Source organism: Cydia amplana, chromosome 23 (assembly GCF_948474715.1).
Source record: "Cydia amplana chromosome 23, ilCydAmpl1.1, whole genome shotgun sequence".
Taxonomy (NCBI): Eukaryota; Metazoa; Arthropoda; class Insecta; order Lepidoptera; family Tortricidae; genus Cydia; species Cydia amplana.
In genome coordinates, this window is record NC_086091.1 from 1001827 (window position 1) to 1020808 (window position 18982).

The 18982-nt window shown below is 36.4% G+C and overlaps 1 protein-coding gene across 1 annotated transcript in view; it reads right to left on the minus strand.

Annotated features, from left to right (window-relative positions):
* The window catches only part of LOC134658843 (pro-resilin-like), a 44982-nt gene extending 26107 nt beyond the window's left edge, over positions 1-18875 (minus strand). Inside the window, exons 1-2 of the mRNA XM_063514514.1 lie at positions 18796-18875; positions 12759-12799 (exon numbers count right to left, since the gene is read on the minus strand). Of these exons, the coding sequence (XP_063370584.1) occupies positions 12759-12799; positions 18796-18871 (117 nt within the window). The 5' untranslated portion in view covers positions 18872-18875. The remainder of the gene's footprint in view (positions 1-12758; positions 12800-18795) is intronic.
* Between the last annotated feature and the right edge of the window lie 107 nt (positions 18876-18982).

Genomic DNA, 18982 nt, shown 5'->3' on the forward strand with positions numbered 1-18982 from the left:
AGGTTAATTTTTATTTTAAGTTTGTTATTAATTATGTTTATGGTTTTAATAAAAATCCCCAATAATTAAAAAAAAAAAAAATACTTAGCTTAACTTAGTAAATAATGATGAGATGACTAATTTATGTCTTTATTTAGCCGTTTTTTGATAAATCGATGAACTTAGTTATTCTACTTTTTGTGTTCAATGTAAGATTTAGTAGAAATTAAACTTTCTTATACCTTGTATTTGATATCAACATTTGTATAAGTCTGTATAAGTAAATACGTATACTTATTTCTTCACACAGATTTTGTCAAATCGTTTTCATCATTGTCATCATTTATTTCTCTAAAAGTAAATGTTCACATTTACATGATTTCTATAACAATACGAGTAACTGTCACGCGTAATCTCATTCTTATATTTGTTATTGTTTCCTAAGATGATTGTTTCCAAAATCAACAATACCTTACACGCAACACGCAACGCCTCGAATGGAAATCCGTTACGGTCTGCATGTGCTATCTATTTGGTAAAGCCTCTACACACTTAACCAATAATTAGCTACATGCATGAATTTTTTGGAAGATGTCAATCGGAAATTAGAATTACAGTGAGATTCGAATATTTCTGATAAATCTGCTATCTACTGTGCCCGATTTAAAATTATTTTCTTTCACATATGTTTTTAATTTTACACAAACGGGTCTACCGCGATATAGTTTTATTGTTTTTACCTTGAATTCTGACGTTTCAGCTGAAATTATATTGCGGTAGACCCGTTTGTGTAATTAAGTATGTGTACAAAATGCGAGAGTTGTGTTTTTTTTTAATTTTTTTCGTTGCCTTGTTTCTGACCACTCTGTCACGCTTGTATTTGTGTTTTCTATGAATGTCTTTCTTTCTTTCTAGCTATAGATTACATTTTACGTGAGAAAAATTGAAAACTTAATTTCATATCATATCATACAAAAAGCACCGCTTTAACTGGAAATAAAATAGGTATTTCCCTCAGTGTGGACAATTTTCGCATGATCGTTTGAAACTTTGAACTGCGGATCATGTAACGATGACATACTATCTCAGATTATAGACGTATATCATATTGCTGTTACATCGGACATATACAGGGTGATCAGTCAACTTGAAATACAGGGTGTAAAAACACTGTTAATCCGATAAAGGTGCAGTAGGTTCATAGATCCAATACCGTTGCCAAACATTTTATTAGCAATATTCAGGCCTTTTTAAAGTAGCTTCATTGAATCGAAACCTGATTATTTGAAAAATTCACGAATGTAGCTCTTGGTATCAATTTTGCACAAAACGTATAAATATGAAAAATGCGCAATATTTTCTTTATGGAACTCATCAATTACTTTTTTTCTTAAAACTAAAAAAATAAATTCAAGAACATCATAGTTAAACGTCAAACTTCTATGGAATTATGACGTATAAATAACACTTGCACTGCGTATGTTATAAAAATCGTTGCACACTTTTCTTGGTCTAACTCTATTCGCTATCTCGGGCACGTACTATCATCTCGCTCACGCTTAGGTAAGCTCATTGAGAGTGAGAGAAGAAGCTGAACCCACGGGGCCTTAATTTGATGACGACATAAGTATTGTATTAGCGATGCTACACGGTTTCCCATACTAAAAACATACTACACAACCTGCAATGAATGAGTGTCGCATTTCCGACAAAATAACATATACCAAAGTATGACAATTATGTAAAACTGTAGTATACCTTCTCAGCTGTAGGTTGATCAAAATACCCCGCCTCCTGGCTGGCTAGATTCGAAGAAACAAGCCCAAAGAGAATGCCACTCGAACGGAACTTGTCACCCGGGTTGTGCTGAAATTACTGGACTGAACCTGGCTTTGCGCATATCAAAATGATCCTTGTGATCCACTCTAACTGCTCAAATAGGTCACATCCTAATCTAATTAGTATTTTAGAATCATTTATAAAATTGCTTAAAATTATAAATCATAAATATGTGGGTCCTCCATCGTTCGACAGAGGAAACGTCAAAATAAACGAAGGTTTCGTTACTGCATAGGCAGGGAAGATATTCCGAACGAAACAATGTAGGAAATAGTAATAAAAGATGTAATTATTAATTATTATTGTTAACAACTTAAAATAATTCAAGTATTAATGAACATTTGTATTTTACAAGAATTACTGGATTTAAAAAATGCTCGAGTTGGTTTGAAGTTTAATGCATTGATGTGAATCGAAACGCAATTGACGGGTTGGTGGACTTTTCGAGAGGTGACAGGTCAGAACACTTGGGGGGTTTTTGGTTTGTCGGGACGACGTGGGCTGGAAGCTTGTCCTAGATCGATTGTGGGAAAAATTATCACGTCTCCTCCTGCCGCCCGGCTCAGCCGGTGGGAACTCGGACTATGATGTAGGCCCGTTTCCGTGGGTGAATCGCGTGGGTGATTCGCGTGAGTGAAGTGCGCGTTCCGGTGTACCCTTCGCCGCCTTCCGAAGGGGAAACATGGTGGACAGTCGTGCCCCCGCGCACATCATCGAACTCCACGGCGCGGCGTACCCGCGCCGTCCCATAGCCGTAGGGCACGGCCCCGACCCGCAGACCGTGCGTCAGGCGGCCCAGAGCGCCGCTTGACGATCCCGAGGCTCTTCATGCGGTCCCGCCCGCGAAGATACCGGCTGCCGCGGACCGTTCTCGCCCTGGCTTAAAGAAGTTAAGGCTCGACGAACGGCCGCCGCCTTCTGACCACATCCGCCTGCTGCGGCCAGCAGCAGTGTTTCTCCGGATAACGACCTTGCGCCGGATTCGTGAGTGCACCAAACTTTAGTGTTAGATTTTGGCCAAAATCTCGCGTCCCGTTTGATCTCGCGGCCGTATTTTTAAGGCTCTAGGACTATATTAACATTCCCCCTCAGCGGTCGGGGTATTCTCTGTTTCCCAGCGCCCGCATCTAGCGAGGTGCCATGTAAATAAGGTCTGTCACCGATTTGGAAAGTAAATTGCATGATACACATTTGGCCTTATCCTTTATAGCGCCCTATCCCTACTCTCATAACCAGGTTTAAAGCAACAAGAGGTCCTTGTATTTCAATGGTTCAGTGTCTTGCTGCGAGCCTTATCCGGCATCTATTGTTGAGCATTTAAAAGTGTTGAAAGCATAATCTTAACAAACCACAACTATTCGGCCATCGCCGCTTCAAAAAATTCTCATTTTTATACACTACAATGGCGCCCGAACTTAAAAGCTTTCTAAACATTTACCCTGGTTACTGTGAGCTTGGAAAGGTGATAATAACAATTTATAAAAAAAATTGTCATTTAAAAAAAAAACTTAATATTTAAAAAAAAATTGTTGAATTATTGGAGTTAAAAACACAATGTCAATTAATTTGTAAGTTTGCTTGTGGCAGGGTAGCAATTTTATCAATTATTATAATTTTTATTAGGCTACACTATGACTAATTAGCATAGCGCTCAGCCACTTATTATTTTTTTCACCACGCTCCATTTGAGAGCATAGTGGTAATTTATTTTAACACTTCATGTGCAAAGTGAAGTGTTATCAATTTATTATACTTTATTACATACCCTGACACAAGCAAACCAGCTTTTTCACCGACATGCCGGACGGGGAAGGAGAGGAATTTCATGAAGTAGGTGGGGTAGATAGCTAAGCCACCCACCCCTACCCGTGTCTAATACCTCATTGTTTAATACGCGACCACTGGGTGCCGCATTGGACACCCGCCCGCCCGGTCAACCCATTTCCCACACATTTCAAAAGTATTAAAATATTTATCCACTTTTACTTGTCAAACCAACTCAAACCTAACATTCTGAAGACTTAGTAGGATAGACGAGACACTCTAAATTATTTTTTTCGGTTTTGACTTATTCGGTTCTAAATAGAACTATTTTATAGAACTTAAATGTTCACATTATTTGTTTTGTTTGAAATTTGAGGAAATTGGCCTTAGTACCAACCTCAATTCCAGCTATCTTTGCATAGCATTTTTTATGTTGTACTGAAACATGCACCATTTGTATTCGCTAAAGGTAGGGAGATGTCGACGAACGGCATGCTGCATTCCACATGGAGTAGTATTCCTGATTTGTCACATAACCTCCGAATTTCCGACTGCTAGAGCAAACCGCTTTGTAGTTAAGGTAATCTGAAAAAATTCAGTTACCATTTAATCTCAGAGCATTGGTTAAGTGACATTATGCTCAAAATTGTATTTTACAAGGTGTATTTTCAAGCTACCAACTTATTTTTATTTTTCGGGTGAACTTCGGTAACAACCCATTTTTTTTTGAATATGCATACTTCCTTGACTCATTTGGTCAAGATTTTTTCAAGTGTTTTCTGGAAAACCTTATTTTTTTGTGACTACACACCCTAAGGGCCCAGGGTGACTCAACGTTATTGGGTAAAACCAATTTCTAGTAATTTTGCCCGAGAATTTCATAATAATGTAAATAAAATATCAGTTCAATGTAAATCACAAATTCTCGACCATACTGGGTTTGCCGGGGCCGCAGAGGTGGCAATGAGGATTAAAAAAGCGACATGTGCCAATATTTCGAAAATAATCAAAGCCCTAAATGATAGAAAAAGCCCGGGGTATGATCAAATTCGAGTCATAGACATTAAAAAAAATTGTATTAACATTACACCAGTTCTTACTCACTTAATTAACACCTGCCTTGCGACATCTGTATACCCCGACGAACTCAAAACGGGTATAATACGCCCTATTTACAAAAAAGGAGTGCATAAAGACTATAACAACTATAGACCAATAACTATATTGTCGTGTATCGATAAGATAGTTGAGAGATACCTCGGTAACGAAATCAGTAACTTTTTGACTGAAAACAATATAATAAACAGTAAACAATACGGTTTCCAAAAAAACCGAAGTACCTCTCAGCTACTTTGTGACTTTAACAATGAAATCAACGAGCACATGCATGAAAAAAGGCATGTGCTCGTTGTTTTCATTGATTTCAGCAAAGCTTTTGAAATGTTAGATTATCAAACGTTGTATTACAAACTAGAGCAGAGCGGTATACAGGGCCCTTTAGTTAACTTGCTGAAAAACTATCACACAAATAGACATACACGCGTAAAGATAAACAACACATACAGTGACGAAATAAAAACCGAAAAAGGCACAGCGCAGGGATCCATAATCGGCCCAACTGAGTACTTGCTGTATGTTAATGATATGTGCAACATAATAACCGAGGGCTCGGTCTATCAGTTCGCGGACGACACATGCATTATCACAGCCGACCGTGACATAGTGGCCGCCGAGCGTACAATGCAATCTAACTTCAACACCCTTTGCAAATGGGCGCATGACGTCGGTTTAGTAATTAACGCGCAAAAGACGAAAATAATGCATATTCGTTCGGCTCAGAATAAAACTACTCATGACATTACTGTGGTTGCACACCAACATAGCTGCCTGCACCAACCTAATATCACAACGTGTAACTGTGATAAAATCGAAGTAGTCACAGAACACATGTATCTTGGGCTCATAATCGACCACAGATTCAACTGGGGGCCTCATATTAATTATGTGTGCGATAAATTAAGAGCAATTCTAAGTAAAATGTCAACACTAAGGTACAAATTACCGTACAAAACCTTACGTATGTTGTATTTAGCCCTCGCTGACTCTGTGATCGGTTACGCTCTGAGCACATATGGTAGAACCTTTAAAACATATATAGAAAAAATATATAACTTACAGATAAGACTATTAAAGACACTTGTACCTAAGCATATAAAAAAGAAGCACGAAACAGACTACGCACAACTTTTCAAATACTGTAATGTACTCCCAGTTCAAAATAAATGTAAACTAGCCATACTAACTGAAGAATATCACCATGTCACTAAACTAAAAGAATATAAAAGATGTACAAAACTAAGAAGCCTACAGAACCAAAACAAATATTGTTTACCCAAATATAATAACATATATGGCACTAGGCTGTATACATATATATTGCCTAAAATATTAAATGATTTACCAGAAGATGCTAGAGCAAAATATGTAAACGGGAAAAATATAAAAAAAGTTATTAAAATGCACTTGTTGCAATCTAACGACCTTAGTTACATATAATAATAATTTTAGTTATTATAAGATAGATATGTATCATGATTTCTTTTTCTTGAACTCCCCATCGGCACACAAACCTCCTCAAGGTTTTGCCCACGATGGGTCCTGTAATATTAACATGCATGTAACTTGTATTATTCAATAAATTAAAAAAAAAAAAAAAAAAAAAATTGACTTTGACATGAAAAAGAAAACCAAGTTTTTTCTTTTTCACTTAGTGTAAGCCCGCTGGCTACACATTGGAATATGACTTGAGTGTGAGCTACAAGTTAGCCTCCACTATAAGTGCAATTACTAGGTATAAACTAGCAACTAGTTACCACATTCCATTAAGGTACTAGTAGTTTTATAGTTATAGGCATATAAGCATAGTAGAGCATGCTATATTAAAACATAATTATTAGTATTGTACTATGTATATGACTACTAGTAATATACTAAATAGTAAGAATTGAAAAATATAGTTGAAAATACTTGATATTTAAATTAGGTTTTAAATACATTAGTTAACCATAAAATAGAGATTAGCTTATTGGTAGTTACATTGAAAGTGGTTAGACCGCTCAACTTAGGATTATTTTAAATGAAATCCAAGGGATATTTTTAGTTAGGTTGTAGAAACCACAGTGTACTAGCTAGACACTGTGATTTCCAATACATAACATACAAGGATAAAGGTCTAGGACATAGGTCTAACAAGTAGTAATAAAACTTTATAGTCCAAGAGACGGACATAGGTAGACTAAGTTTTAATAATAGCCGGCATGCTCAACATATAAGTCTAAGCTTAGGGTATAACAATGATATATGTTAAATGTATATGTATATATATGCATGCATAATTAACGTCCTAATAGACTTGTTGATTTCGGGAAAAATTCTCCGGTTACCCCGGCTGCCTCGGTTAAGCGGACTTAACCTCTTTGCCGAGAGAGGGGATATTGTAGCGATGCTACACGGTTTCCCATACTAAAAACATACTACACAACCTGCAATGAATGAGTGTCGCATTTCCGACAAAATAACATATACCAAAGTATGACAATTATGTAAAACTGTAGTATACCTTCTCAGCTGTAGGTTGATCAAAATACCCCGCCTCCTGGCTGGCTAGATTCGAAGAAACAAGCCCAAAGAGAATGCCACTCGAACGGAACTTGTCACCCGGGTTGTGCTGAAATTACTGGACTGAACCTGGCTTTGCGCATATCAAAATGATCCTTGTGATCCACTCTAACTGCTCAAATAGGTCACATCCTAATCTAATTAGTATTTTAGAATCATTTATAAAATTGCTTAAAATTATAAATCATAAATATGTGGGTCCTCCATCGTTCGACAGAGGAAACGTCAAAATAAACGAAGGTTTCGTTACTGCATAGGCAGGGAAGATATTCCGAACGAAACAATGTAGGAAATAGTAATAAAAGATGTAATTATTAATTATTATTGTTAACAACTTAAAATAATTCAAGTATTAATGAACATTTGTATTTTACAAGAATTACTGGATTTAAAAAATGCTCGAGTTGGTTTGAAGTTTAATGCATTGATGTGAATCGAAACGCAATTGACGGGTTGGTGGACTTTTCGAGAGGTGACAGGTCAGAACACTTGGGGGGTTTTTGGTTTGTCGGGACGACGTGGGCTGGAAGCTTGTCCTAGATCGATTGTGGGAAAAATTATCACGTCTCCTCCTGCCGCCCGGCTCAGCCGGTGGGAACTCGGACTATGATGTAGGCCCGTTTCCGTGGGTGAATCGCGTGGGTGATTCGCGTGAGTGAAGTGCGCGTTCCGGTGTACCCTTCGCCGCCTTCCGAAGGGGAAACATGGTGGACAGTCGTGCCCCCGCGCACATCATCGAACTCCACGGCGCGGCGTACCCGCGCCGTCCCATAGCCGTAGGGCACGGCCCCGACCCGCAGACCGTGCGTCAGGCGGCCCAGAGCGCCGCTTGACGATCCCGAGGCTCTTCATGCGGTCCCGCCCGCGAAGATACCGGCTGCCGCGGACCGTTCTCGCCCTGGCTTAAAGAAGTTAAGGCTCGACGAACGGCCGCCGCCTTCTGACCACATCCGCCTGCTGCGGCCAGCAGCAGTGTTTCTCCGGATAACGACCTTGCGCCGGATTCGTGAGTGCACCAAACTTTAGTGTTAGATTTTGGCCAAAATCTCGCGTCCCGTTTGATCTCGCGGCCGTATTTTTAAGGCTCTAGGACTATATTAACATTCCCCCTCAGCGGTCGGGGTATTCTCTGTTTCCCAGCGCCCGCATCTAGCGAGGTGCCATGTAAATAAGGTCTGTCACCGATTTGGAAAGTAAATTGCATGATACACATTTGGCCTTATCCTTTATAGCGCCCTATCCCTACTCTCATAACCAGGTTTAAAGCAACAAGAGGTCCTTGTATTTCAATGGTTCAGTGTCTTGCTGCGAGCCTTATCCGGCATCTATTGTTGAGCATTTAAAAGTGTTGAAAGCATAATCTTAACAAACCACAACTATTCGGCCATCGCCGCTTCAGAAAATTCTCATTTTTATACACTACAAACACAATAACTTCCAGGTTCGATCTGACCCCTATCTGACATACAGAATGCGTATTATTCAGATACAAATTGCAGTATAGTGACGTAAGAGTAATTTTGTGACGTAAAGCAAATATTTGTGGGGTCGTCTTAAATCACCACGCTGTTTTCGCAAATATGAAAGGGATATGGATTTTAGAAATATCACTACATAGTACAAAACAAAGTCGCTTCCCGCTGTCTGTCTGTCCCTGTGTATGCTTAGATCTTTAAAACTACGCACCGGTTTTTTATGCGGTTTTTTTAATGGATAGAGTGATTCAAGAGAAAGGTTTATGTATAATTTGTTAACCCGTGGGAAGCCGGGGCGGGTCGATATAGTTAATGAAAATGTATTCTATTCTATAACAAGCCTATAGTATATTGCAGTATGGTGCTATATTGGTGCTATACATATAGTCAATGAAATAAATTATACATAAGTATTATGACGCGTCCATTGTATTTTTTTTCTAGCTTATCTGAGTGTCCCACTGCTGGGCAAAGGCCTCTCCCCTTGAATTCTACGACTCCCAATTAGCTGTTTCCTCCGACCAGTTGTTCAACAAGATGTCCAGCCCTAGTAGCACGGTAGCATTTTTATCGTTTATCACCATGCCTGTCACGTTCTAACAAGTATGTAAGTGCGAAAGTGACGGGTATAGTGATAGTCGATAAAAATGGAACCGTGCTGAGCCCACAGGGGCCTTACCATGATGTCCTTATTGCGATTCTGTTTAGGACCTAAACTGAATTGCTAAAGGACGGAGCTATAAGTCGCATGACTCCGTCCCTTAGCAATTCAGTTTAGGTCCTAATCAGAATCGCAATAAGGATCATGGTAAGGCCCCAGGTCATTCCGCCATCTCAGTTTTGGCTTTATATTTTATTTAAACTTTAAATTAATAAAAGGCTCTCTTAAAATATTTTATGTATTTTTACCTAATACAGTGCGTTATTTTTTATTAATTATGTGTTTGTTTTCAAGTAAATCAATCAAGTTATTTGTTCATATGCCATACAAATTTTGAGATCAGTCTTTTGTTTTTATTAATTTAGTTAGCATGCATAAATCACAGTACTTACACTTACTTATATGTTATTTATTTTGATTATAACTTAAACCTGTTATTATGATACATTACTGCAAACTTCATTTATTTTTTACTAATTTCATAGCTAATTGTGTTGGTACCTATTGTTTTGTATTACGACAGTTAATCATAGAGATTCGTAGTCTACAAATCTTGTAATAGTACTAGACAATACAATTGCTTTTTAATAGTTATGGAATGCCATTCAATGAAACTTGCGACAGATTTTAGTGCAAAAAAATAATATTTATTATATAGCAGTGTCGCAGTGTAGAGTTGTAAACCAACTATTTAAGTTAGTTAGAAATGGAAAGTTTGACAGAGGTTTAATAAAACACTTTAAACTCTCACGTTTTGTACACATATTCGAACGAGCGAGCGAAGCGAAGTGAAGTTCTTACATTCAACTTGGGGCACACGGCTGGCTAGGGGCACGTCCCGGCATTTCGATGTTTTTAAGCTGAACTATCAGAGGATAGTTTGATACACAATAACTTAAGTAAATTTGTTCTAATTTAAATGAAATTGGGTAAACGTGTAGTTGAGGGCATTATATTTTAGTCATTAAATTATAGTTTCATTGTTTTCAAGGTAAACACAATAAAACTATATCGCGGTAGACCCGTTTGTGTAACTATTTACAGTAGAGATTTAATAAGTTTTATGAGTACCCTGCAGTGCGTATGAATGACGTAAAATTCTCGATTTGCATATAAAAACTAACGACCAATGCATAAAGCTTAAATAAGTAATTAAAAACCAATGAACATGTAATCATAAGCCTCAGACGGACATGTTCACACGAGAACAATTAGGCAACTCGTAGTCTCGTACTTGCAACCATTGATTCGAAACAATAGGGAACAATGACATTTGTATACGTTCAAATTCTTTGGTACTTAATGAAATTAATGTTTGATCGGTTTTTCTTAAAGAACTTAAATTGTAGAAGGCTGTGTTGGTATTGTTGCAACATAGGCGCAAGTGATTTTAGTGTCAAGTTGTCAACACTTATTAGTCATAATTAAAATTTTAACAAGCAGAAACGTCTGCGACCGATGCTATTAAGCTTAGAATAAATTCAAAAGACGATACGGTAGACGGGCTTACGGTAGATGTCGCTAGGGTTACCTGGACCCATCATATGGTGGAAAGATTTGCTGGCTATGGACATAGAGAAATATAGTATGACAAGAGTGCTCACTCCATACATCAATTAGACTATTAATGTCAGTGTCTACATCTAGGCTAGATGATCTAGCATCGAGTAGCGGAACTATCAGTACTGCTACTTGACAATAGATGTAGCACCGACCGGAAAGTCTTATCTCAACAGCATAAGACTTTCCGGTCGGTGCTACATCTATTATCAAGTAGCAGTACTGATAGTTCCGCTACTCGATGCTAGATGCTTATAGTCTTTTTGGTACTAAAACTGATGTATGGAGTGAGCAATCTATGTATTTTTTTCTCTATGCTATGGATGAGGTCTTGGTGGCTCAGATGGCAGAGCACTGGAGTATCGATCCAGAGGCCGTGAGTTCAAGTCTCACCCAAGAAAGTAATTTTTCAATTTTTGAATTTATGCTAAACTTAGTCATAATGTTTTTATAGCTGGGGTTTATACGTTTCACGTATACATTATTTATTCTTTATTTTTCTATAAGTATCTATGATTTAGGTACATATTACTTGATTATTTTAAGAGAAAACCTATTTCCATACAAATTTAAAAAAAATCTTAACTTAAGGTACGATTGTCTAAATAATAATTTAATTTAATCGTGAAATATTTTACAGTAGGTACATATTATGGTGCTACTTTACCGCAGTAGTGCGATTTAGCACATTACCTACGTAACTATGATGAAAATTTAAAGGGCCATATATGTACTGTAAAACGTTGTAGGATACATGTGCGAATAGGTAATTCGCCACTCGTTGCGAATTTCCTGTTTTTCGCACTTGTATCGTAATGTAGGGGAAGTCCGGGTAAAGCGAACACCCCAGGCAAAGCGAATTCGGGCTCCCAATCCTAAACTATTCGACTTTGTCGCACCACGCGCCTATATGATGTTCAGGATCCTTCGCTCTATGAGTGGCAAGCGTCACAGGGAGCGGTCGCTGTGAGCGTCGTCGGTGACGAGTCAAAATGTGTTTTTAGTGCAAAATATTCGATTTTGAAAGGTAAGTACATGGTATGTTATTTTGTCACAGTAATTCCCTCGAATTTTAATTCAAGATGCTTCTATTGCTTATTAAAGTATCTTCCTTTTACAACGCATTTCTTTTAAAACAATCCAACGATTATTTTTTTTAATTATTAATTTCTTAAACTGACTGATTGGGCAAAGTGGATCGGGCAAAGCGGATAGCGTGTTCACTTTGAATTTATTAGGTAATTTTTTTTAATGATAATATTTTGTTACAGATGGTATATAAATATCAAAAAAAGATCGATAATGGCTCCTGGCTAACAGACGTCATGGAAATGGCTATCAGAACGTGGATTCGCTGTGTTAAAATGTCTTCAGAAACGCCGTGAAGACTTATGCTTATGAAATCAGTGAAAATATATCAAAAGTTACTTGTGCCTTTTCTAATGAATATTATTGAAATTATCTTATTTTGAATAATTTTCACTTAGTTATTAAGTTCACTAAGATTTTATGAGTAATATTTGCTTTGCCCGGGGGCCTGTTTCACTTTGCCCGGCACCCTGGGCAAAGCGAATAAAATATCTTTTTTTACGTTTTGTTCAAAATTGCAGCAACTATTAAACATTGGAGGCTAGTGTTGTTTTAAATTAAAAGATTATTAAATAAAGACTTATTATTGATACTTTTTTAATTTCTTCCTCGTTAAATTTTTCTGTTATGTCAAGTCAAAGGTAAAGGTGTTCACTATGCCCGGACTTCCCCTACTGTTTCAGGTGCAGAAATAAATGACTGAGAAGACTTACCTTTCTTGAGGATTCCATTTCTAGTTTTGTCCTAAAAGTACCTGAAAACACAAAATTTTATTAGGTTAGTAACATTGAGGTAAAATATGTCCCCAATAAGGCAACTAACTAAAAACAGTAAAATTATAAACATTAGTTAAAATGATCTATTCTAAGTTTTTGTTTTAATTACATTCAAAATATATTGACATAAAAATATCAATACGGTGCAGGGGGACCATTTCGACTGCGGGGTAATTTCAACTAACCGAAATATCTTCCATGTTGTGACATGACTGACATGTAACACAATACATCTTTTTGCCTATCTGGACATATAGGTATAGGTAGTTAATAAAGTAAAACATGGAAGATATTTCGACTAGTTGAATTTAACCCGCAGTCGAAATGCCCCCCTCCCCCCCCTGCACCTTAGCACAAATATTATAAATAGTCAAGGAGCTTTGCCACCAATAAACTTTCACTTAGCAAACTTCCCGACTCTTATACAGATGTACAGTCAAATGTGAAACTATAAGTGCAGGTGCCCTCATCATACTCAAAAATATGTCTCATAGACCTTATGTCAGCGAATTAAGAACTAATAAATAATTAAGAACTATGGGCACAGAATAAATAATAGTACTAGGTATAGAAGATTCACTCTAACAAAACGCGTCTATTACGACAGATATGACCGCTAGGTGGCGCAAGCGCGAGCAGGCTTTCCGTTCCGTTGCGGTGCGCAGCAACTACTATGGCTAGACACCAAAATTGGTGTGGGCCGCATGTACTTGTAGGTACTTGTAGCGACGCGATGAAATCGCGGAGTGAGCCACGCCTGTTATGGGACATATTTTTGAGTAAGTAAGTTGTATGCACCCATATTTTTACTCTTGACTGTACTATGCTAGATTTTTAGATGGCCTAACATCCTAATTACATTCATATAATTATTACTCACGCTTAATTCACCATTACTCTATTCGTGACTTGGCGGTTAGAAGCCACAATTTGCGGTCATATTTAAGTAACCCTAAGAAAATGTGTTAACGTCTTCATTTAATCATTACTGACACGAAACTATGACCCTGAATTGTGCCATTGTAATTTAGATTACATTTCCTATATCTCCCGCGTCGAATGATCCCTATTACAGTTCCTTCAATTCACTCTTAGTAGGGCTTAATTTAAAAAAAACCGGCCAAGTGCGAGTCGGACTCGCTATAATTTCTTTGTATTAAGCACAATTTTTAGCAACGAACTACTAAACTAGTACCAGACATAGATACCTAATACCTATATTATGTTAGGTTAATCACGCGAGGTGTTTTCGGCTACTTTTTTCGGCTACCCCTCCCCCTCCCCGCCCCCACATAACCTCACGTGTATTTTATTGAATTTTATTAATTCGGCCTAATTTTAAATTACGCGCTCCAAAATTTTGTTAAATAAGATAATAGCGAGCTACTTTGAAGTGCGGAGTGAGATTTAGGTATATTTAACGAAACCGAGAAAAAGTAGGTATCTAGTACTACTCATGATGTGGTAGGTATTTCAGAATATCGTTTTAAAATGAGAGCGAACTTGCGATTTTGTATGGCAGCGGCTAGATTCCTGTGGCTCTTAAATATGATATTTCATACGAGTAATTTATATAGCAGTGTATGTACAAACACAAATCAAAAACAGTTAAATAAAACGATTTGATTCATCCATTTCCCACTACCAATAGGTTATAGTGCAACATTAAAACAAAGCACGTCATAAAATCAGTTAGAACAAGCAAACGCCAGTGAAATACAGTTTTCATAGCGAACATATTATTAGGTTATTGGATTTCATCAGTGTGCTTTGCAAACATGTATCAATTTTATTGCTTATAGTAGCTATCAATTTTTTACAAAACATTAAAAAAATCCAACAAACTCTTATAAAAATACACACATTATAAAAAACCTAACTGAGTGCCGCCGGGAGCGGGGCACGGCCCAAGCTTAGGCAATTTATACTTGGTCAACCAGATCTTGACAGTAGATAAAGGAGGCAAATTTGAAAAATGTAGGCGCGAAGGGATGTCGTCCCATAGAAAATTTGAATTTCGCGCCTTTTTTTACTGACAAGATTTGGTTGACCAGCTATACTTATTGTTATAGGTAATCAAACTGAAAGAAAATCTTTGCATTTTTTGTATGTTTATGGAGTAGGCAAAACATTGTTTAAGAGAAATTCTACCATTTGATCATCATCTTCCTCGCGATGTCCCGGCGTTTAGCCACGGCTCACAGCAAATTCATTAATTTGATATCATATTATAATAATATTAAACCATTATTGGTTGTATAGTTTACCAATTGTCAGATTTTCATAAATATTTATTGATAAGCGATTTTTGTTAGGCTTTCCTGAATATTTAAAGAATAATTTAAATTAAATTGAATTCAATAGTTTCCGATGGGATGATGGGGGTTTTTAGAATTGTCTCGATGAGTATTAGTTGTCTGTGGAAAGAAAAGTACAGTCAGCGATAAAAGCTTGTACCAAAAATGATTTTTTTGTCAAAAACTTATAACTTCTCATTTCGAGCGAAGAACGACGAGCAATAAATCTAGTGTCGTGCCTATAATATGCCAATATCGTGCGAACGTAAGGTCATAGCCCTCTACCGATACCCAGGGACGCAAACTAAAGAAGGAAGCCCGATTCTGATATAACAACTTGTTACGGTTTTGATCTTATTTTGATACGACCTTGAAGATCGCACACGCTGATTGGTCTTGGAGCAAAGCTCGGTATTACAATACATATTACAACATTATACACGTACATAATTATATTATATAATAATGTATAAAGTTTTCTTTTGGTTTTTAAATGCATTGCCGACAATTTTTTCTGCTTTGCCCTAAAGTTGTCTCACACAAAATGCCTCATGGCATTAAGCTCGCCTTTTGTATTTTTTTGTGCAATACAATTTGAATAAATAAATGTAACGCCTTAAAAAGCTAAACAAAAGCTCGATTTACAGCAAGGTCGAGGACACAGGTTCAAAACAAAAGGTAATCCATCTATCGCCCACTGTACCTTTAGTTTACCATCTATCTTCAAAAACGCACTTTATGTCTTTAACATAAAGTCCCTTTTGATTGTAAGATTGAAGCCCTTTCAATGAGTTTGTGCAGTAGGTCGGTAGTAGGTGTATGTATGGTAGTTTGGTAGTAAATGCTGTAAGTTTGTATGATTTTATATGCACTTGTTACTTTCATTGGTTAGTTAGAATGAAAGGATGATGCTAAGGTTTTCAGCGAATGGCGGCTTCAAGGTTGGAAGTCACATTCCTTAACAGTCAATGAATACAAGTATGAAAGCAAGATGGATAGAAAGAGACAATATGCACCGACTCGGCTAGCGACAGAGTGTGCAACAAACTATGAAGAAGGAAAGAAAGAAATTCCACAAACACACACACACACACACACAGGACAAGATGAAAAAAAAAGAAATAGATATCAACAACAATGAAAACAACAGACCAAAAAACGAGCGAGGTTCTTACATTAAAATTGGAACACACGGTTGGCTACACATTCCAGCATTTCGATGTTTTAAACTGAACTATCAAACTATCTGACTAACTGAACTATCTATAAGTTTGTGTCATCAAGCCCTGATGGAGCCATAATACACAAAAATTGATTGATTGACTTTGTTACGCAATAACTATTAATTAGGTAAGATAGGTTAATAATTGGATCTACGATTCATACTTAATACGGTCACAAATTCTCGTTACAATTTATCGAGACTTCTATATAACTACCTATGCCTATATAGAAACATTAGAAACCTATATTTAATACTTCTTTACTCTTGAAATCTTTCTACGACACACGATTTAAAAGTAAGCTAAGTCCCAATTCTAACAAGATGTGAGATTGCGATCTACGAGATGGGCGTATCTGAATGTAACGTAATATTTATATCACGATTAAACAATATGTAATACCTGAGAACCAGACAATGCTAAATGCCATTCTAATGTAGCTAAATGTTAGGTATAAGATAAGAGATGATCTAAATTTTGAGTCTTTAAATGAGACACTCCCAAAAAAGGAAATAAGGTACATCTGCCTCATAATTTCCTGAATAGCAGACCCCCTAAATACAGTTACCATAAAAATGAGCGGAAATATAAGTTAAGAAGTACATTACGATACAAGTGGAATTCGCAACGTGGCGATAAATTGAAACACTACCGAAGGGAAACTTTTAAATCGACACGAGTTGAAAATTACCGTTTCGCACGTGTATTGTACGTTTTACAGTACATATGGCTCTTTAAATTTTCCACATAGGCACGTATTGTGCTAGTTACCGCACTAGGGCGGTAAAGTAGTACCATATTTACTGTAAAATATAATTTAATAGAGTAGTTAAAATTATGAATCTAATGAATGTGTACGTTCCCACGAAAAAGATTAGATGATTTATCTAAGTATTAGTTTTTAGTTTTAATTTAGTTTTATTTTATAGATAAGTTAGTTTATTTAATTTTTTTTGAATTTATAATAAAAAATATTTTCTGTAACTAAATCTAAGTATTAACATATTATTCTCCAGTGAACGAGATTGAGCTTATCCAAGGATTCATCACATTGTATTCATGCTCTGATCTAGTTTCGCATGGTTTTGCTTTAATTAGGTTGGAATTGGTAGGACTTTTCAATTGACTGGGAAAAGGGAAAATCCTTGTTTTATAATAAAGAGGTTTCCGGTTTTAAGTATTTTTTAAAGATGAAGATATACAGGTTGGCTAAAAATGACTGCATTTCCGTTGCCAGGGAGGTTTTGGGATTATATTGAGCAACTTTTACTATGGGACCAACCCAATTTTAATTATGTACTTAAATCGTGAAAAAAAAATGCGGGTGTTACATACACTTTGGCAGGTCCATTTTCTATGGGAGGGTTAATTTTTATGGTAAATGACGTTCGATTAATTAGGATGAGTTATAAATATTTTTAACTAGTAAATATAAGAAATATCTCATAAACTAAGCAATTTTCACCTGGACATTACATCACTTTTTAACCCTAATCAATGGTTTACGTAATTGAGACTCTCCGAGCCCATCCTATATTGACTCGCCATCAGATATATCCGAGCGGCCAAAATGCTCGCAAATATCTGAACACCTTTATTGTCCAAAGCTTTAGAGTGCTTTTTCAGATATGATAGGTACTCGTACCTTCGGTCGCTCCGATTTTGATGGCGACTATTGTATTTTAAAGTAAGGAGTAATAATATTTACATTATTTACAACAATTAAAAGTTATAATGTAAGCTAAAAAGGCTTATAAAAGCTTTTATGGCTCTACCGATCATAATGATCATTAATCATTATCGGTCATCTTGACATAATGTGTCATTATCAATCAATTCAGTATTGTTGGGATGGTCATTCTGATCATTATCGTGTTAAAGTATCATTTCATTTGTAAGTGTGTTATGTTTATGCTAATATTGTTAACTTAATTGCTTGTTAAGGTTTTGAATGACATCGGAATTAAACTATCATTTTATAATGTGATTAAAAAAGAAATTTAGTGGTGAGGTGAGATATTACAGGTTGAGATTTTTTTAATGTTTTAGAAAAGCTTAATAAGGATTTCAGGCACTAATTATTATGTATTTAAATTAAAATTTGATTTACATTTAATATGTGTATTCTTGGTATATTTTTTGTGTATATTTATGAAAATGTGTACAATAATATTTAATTTTAAAATTTTACAGACCTGAATATATCTACTTTAAAAAAATAGGTAAATAAAGCCAAACATTTTTATAAATTTTCCGCATGATAAAATAAGTCTATTATTTTCTTTGATATTTCCATTGGACACATTCAGGATAATAAAAAAACCTACTTATAAACGATAATTCTCCAAAAAAAATGTTAATACGCACGAAAATCCAAAACAAAAAAAATCCGCACACTATAATAAAACGCACAGAGCACTTATAATAAAAACACTAATAAAATAAATGTATTACCGTACACTACGATCCAACACACACACTCGCGGCCAATCACTAACTGCGCGGAGTCGCACGCGCAGCTTTTATACATGCTCTCGTTTACTAGGGGGGTCGCGCTTTTCAGGTGCATCCAAATTTGCCAACTTATCAATGTTTTTGAAGTGAAAACTTCTTTAGCGGCGCTGTGCACTTTTTGAGGTTA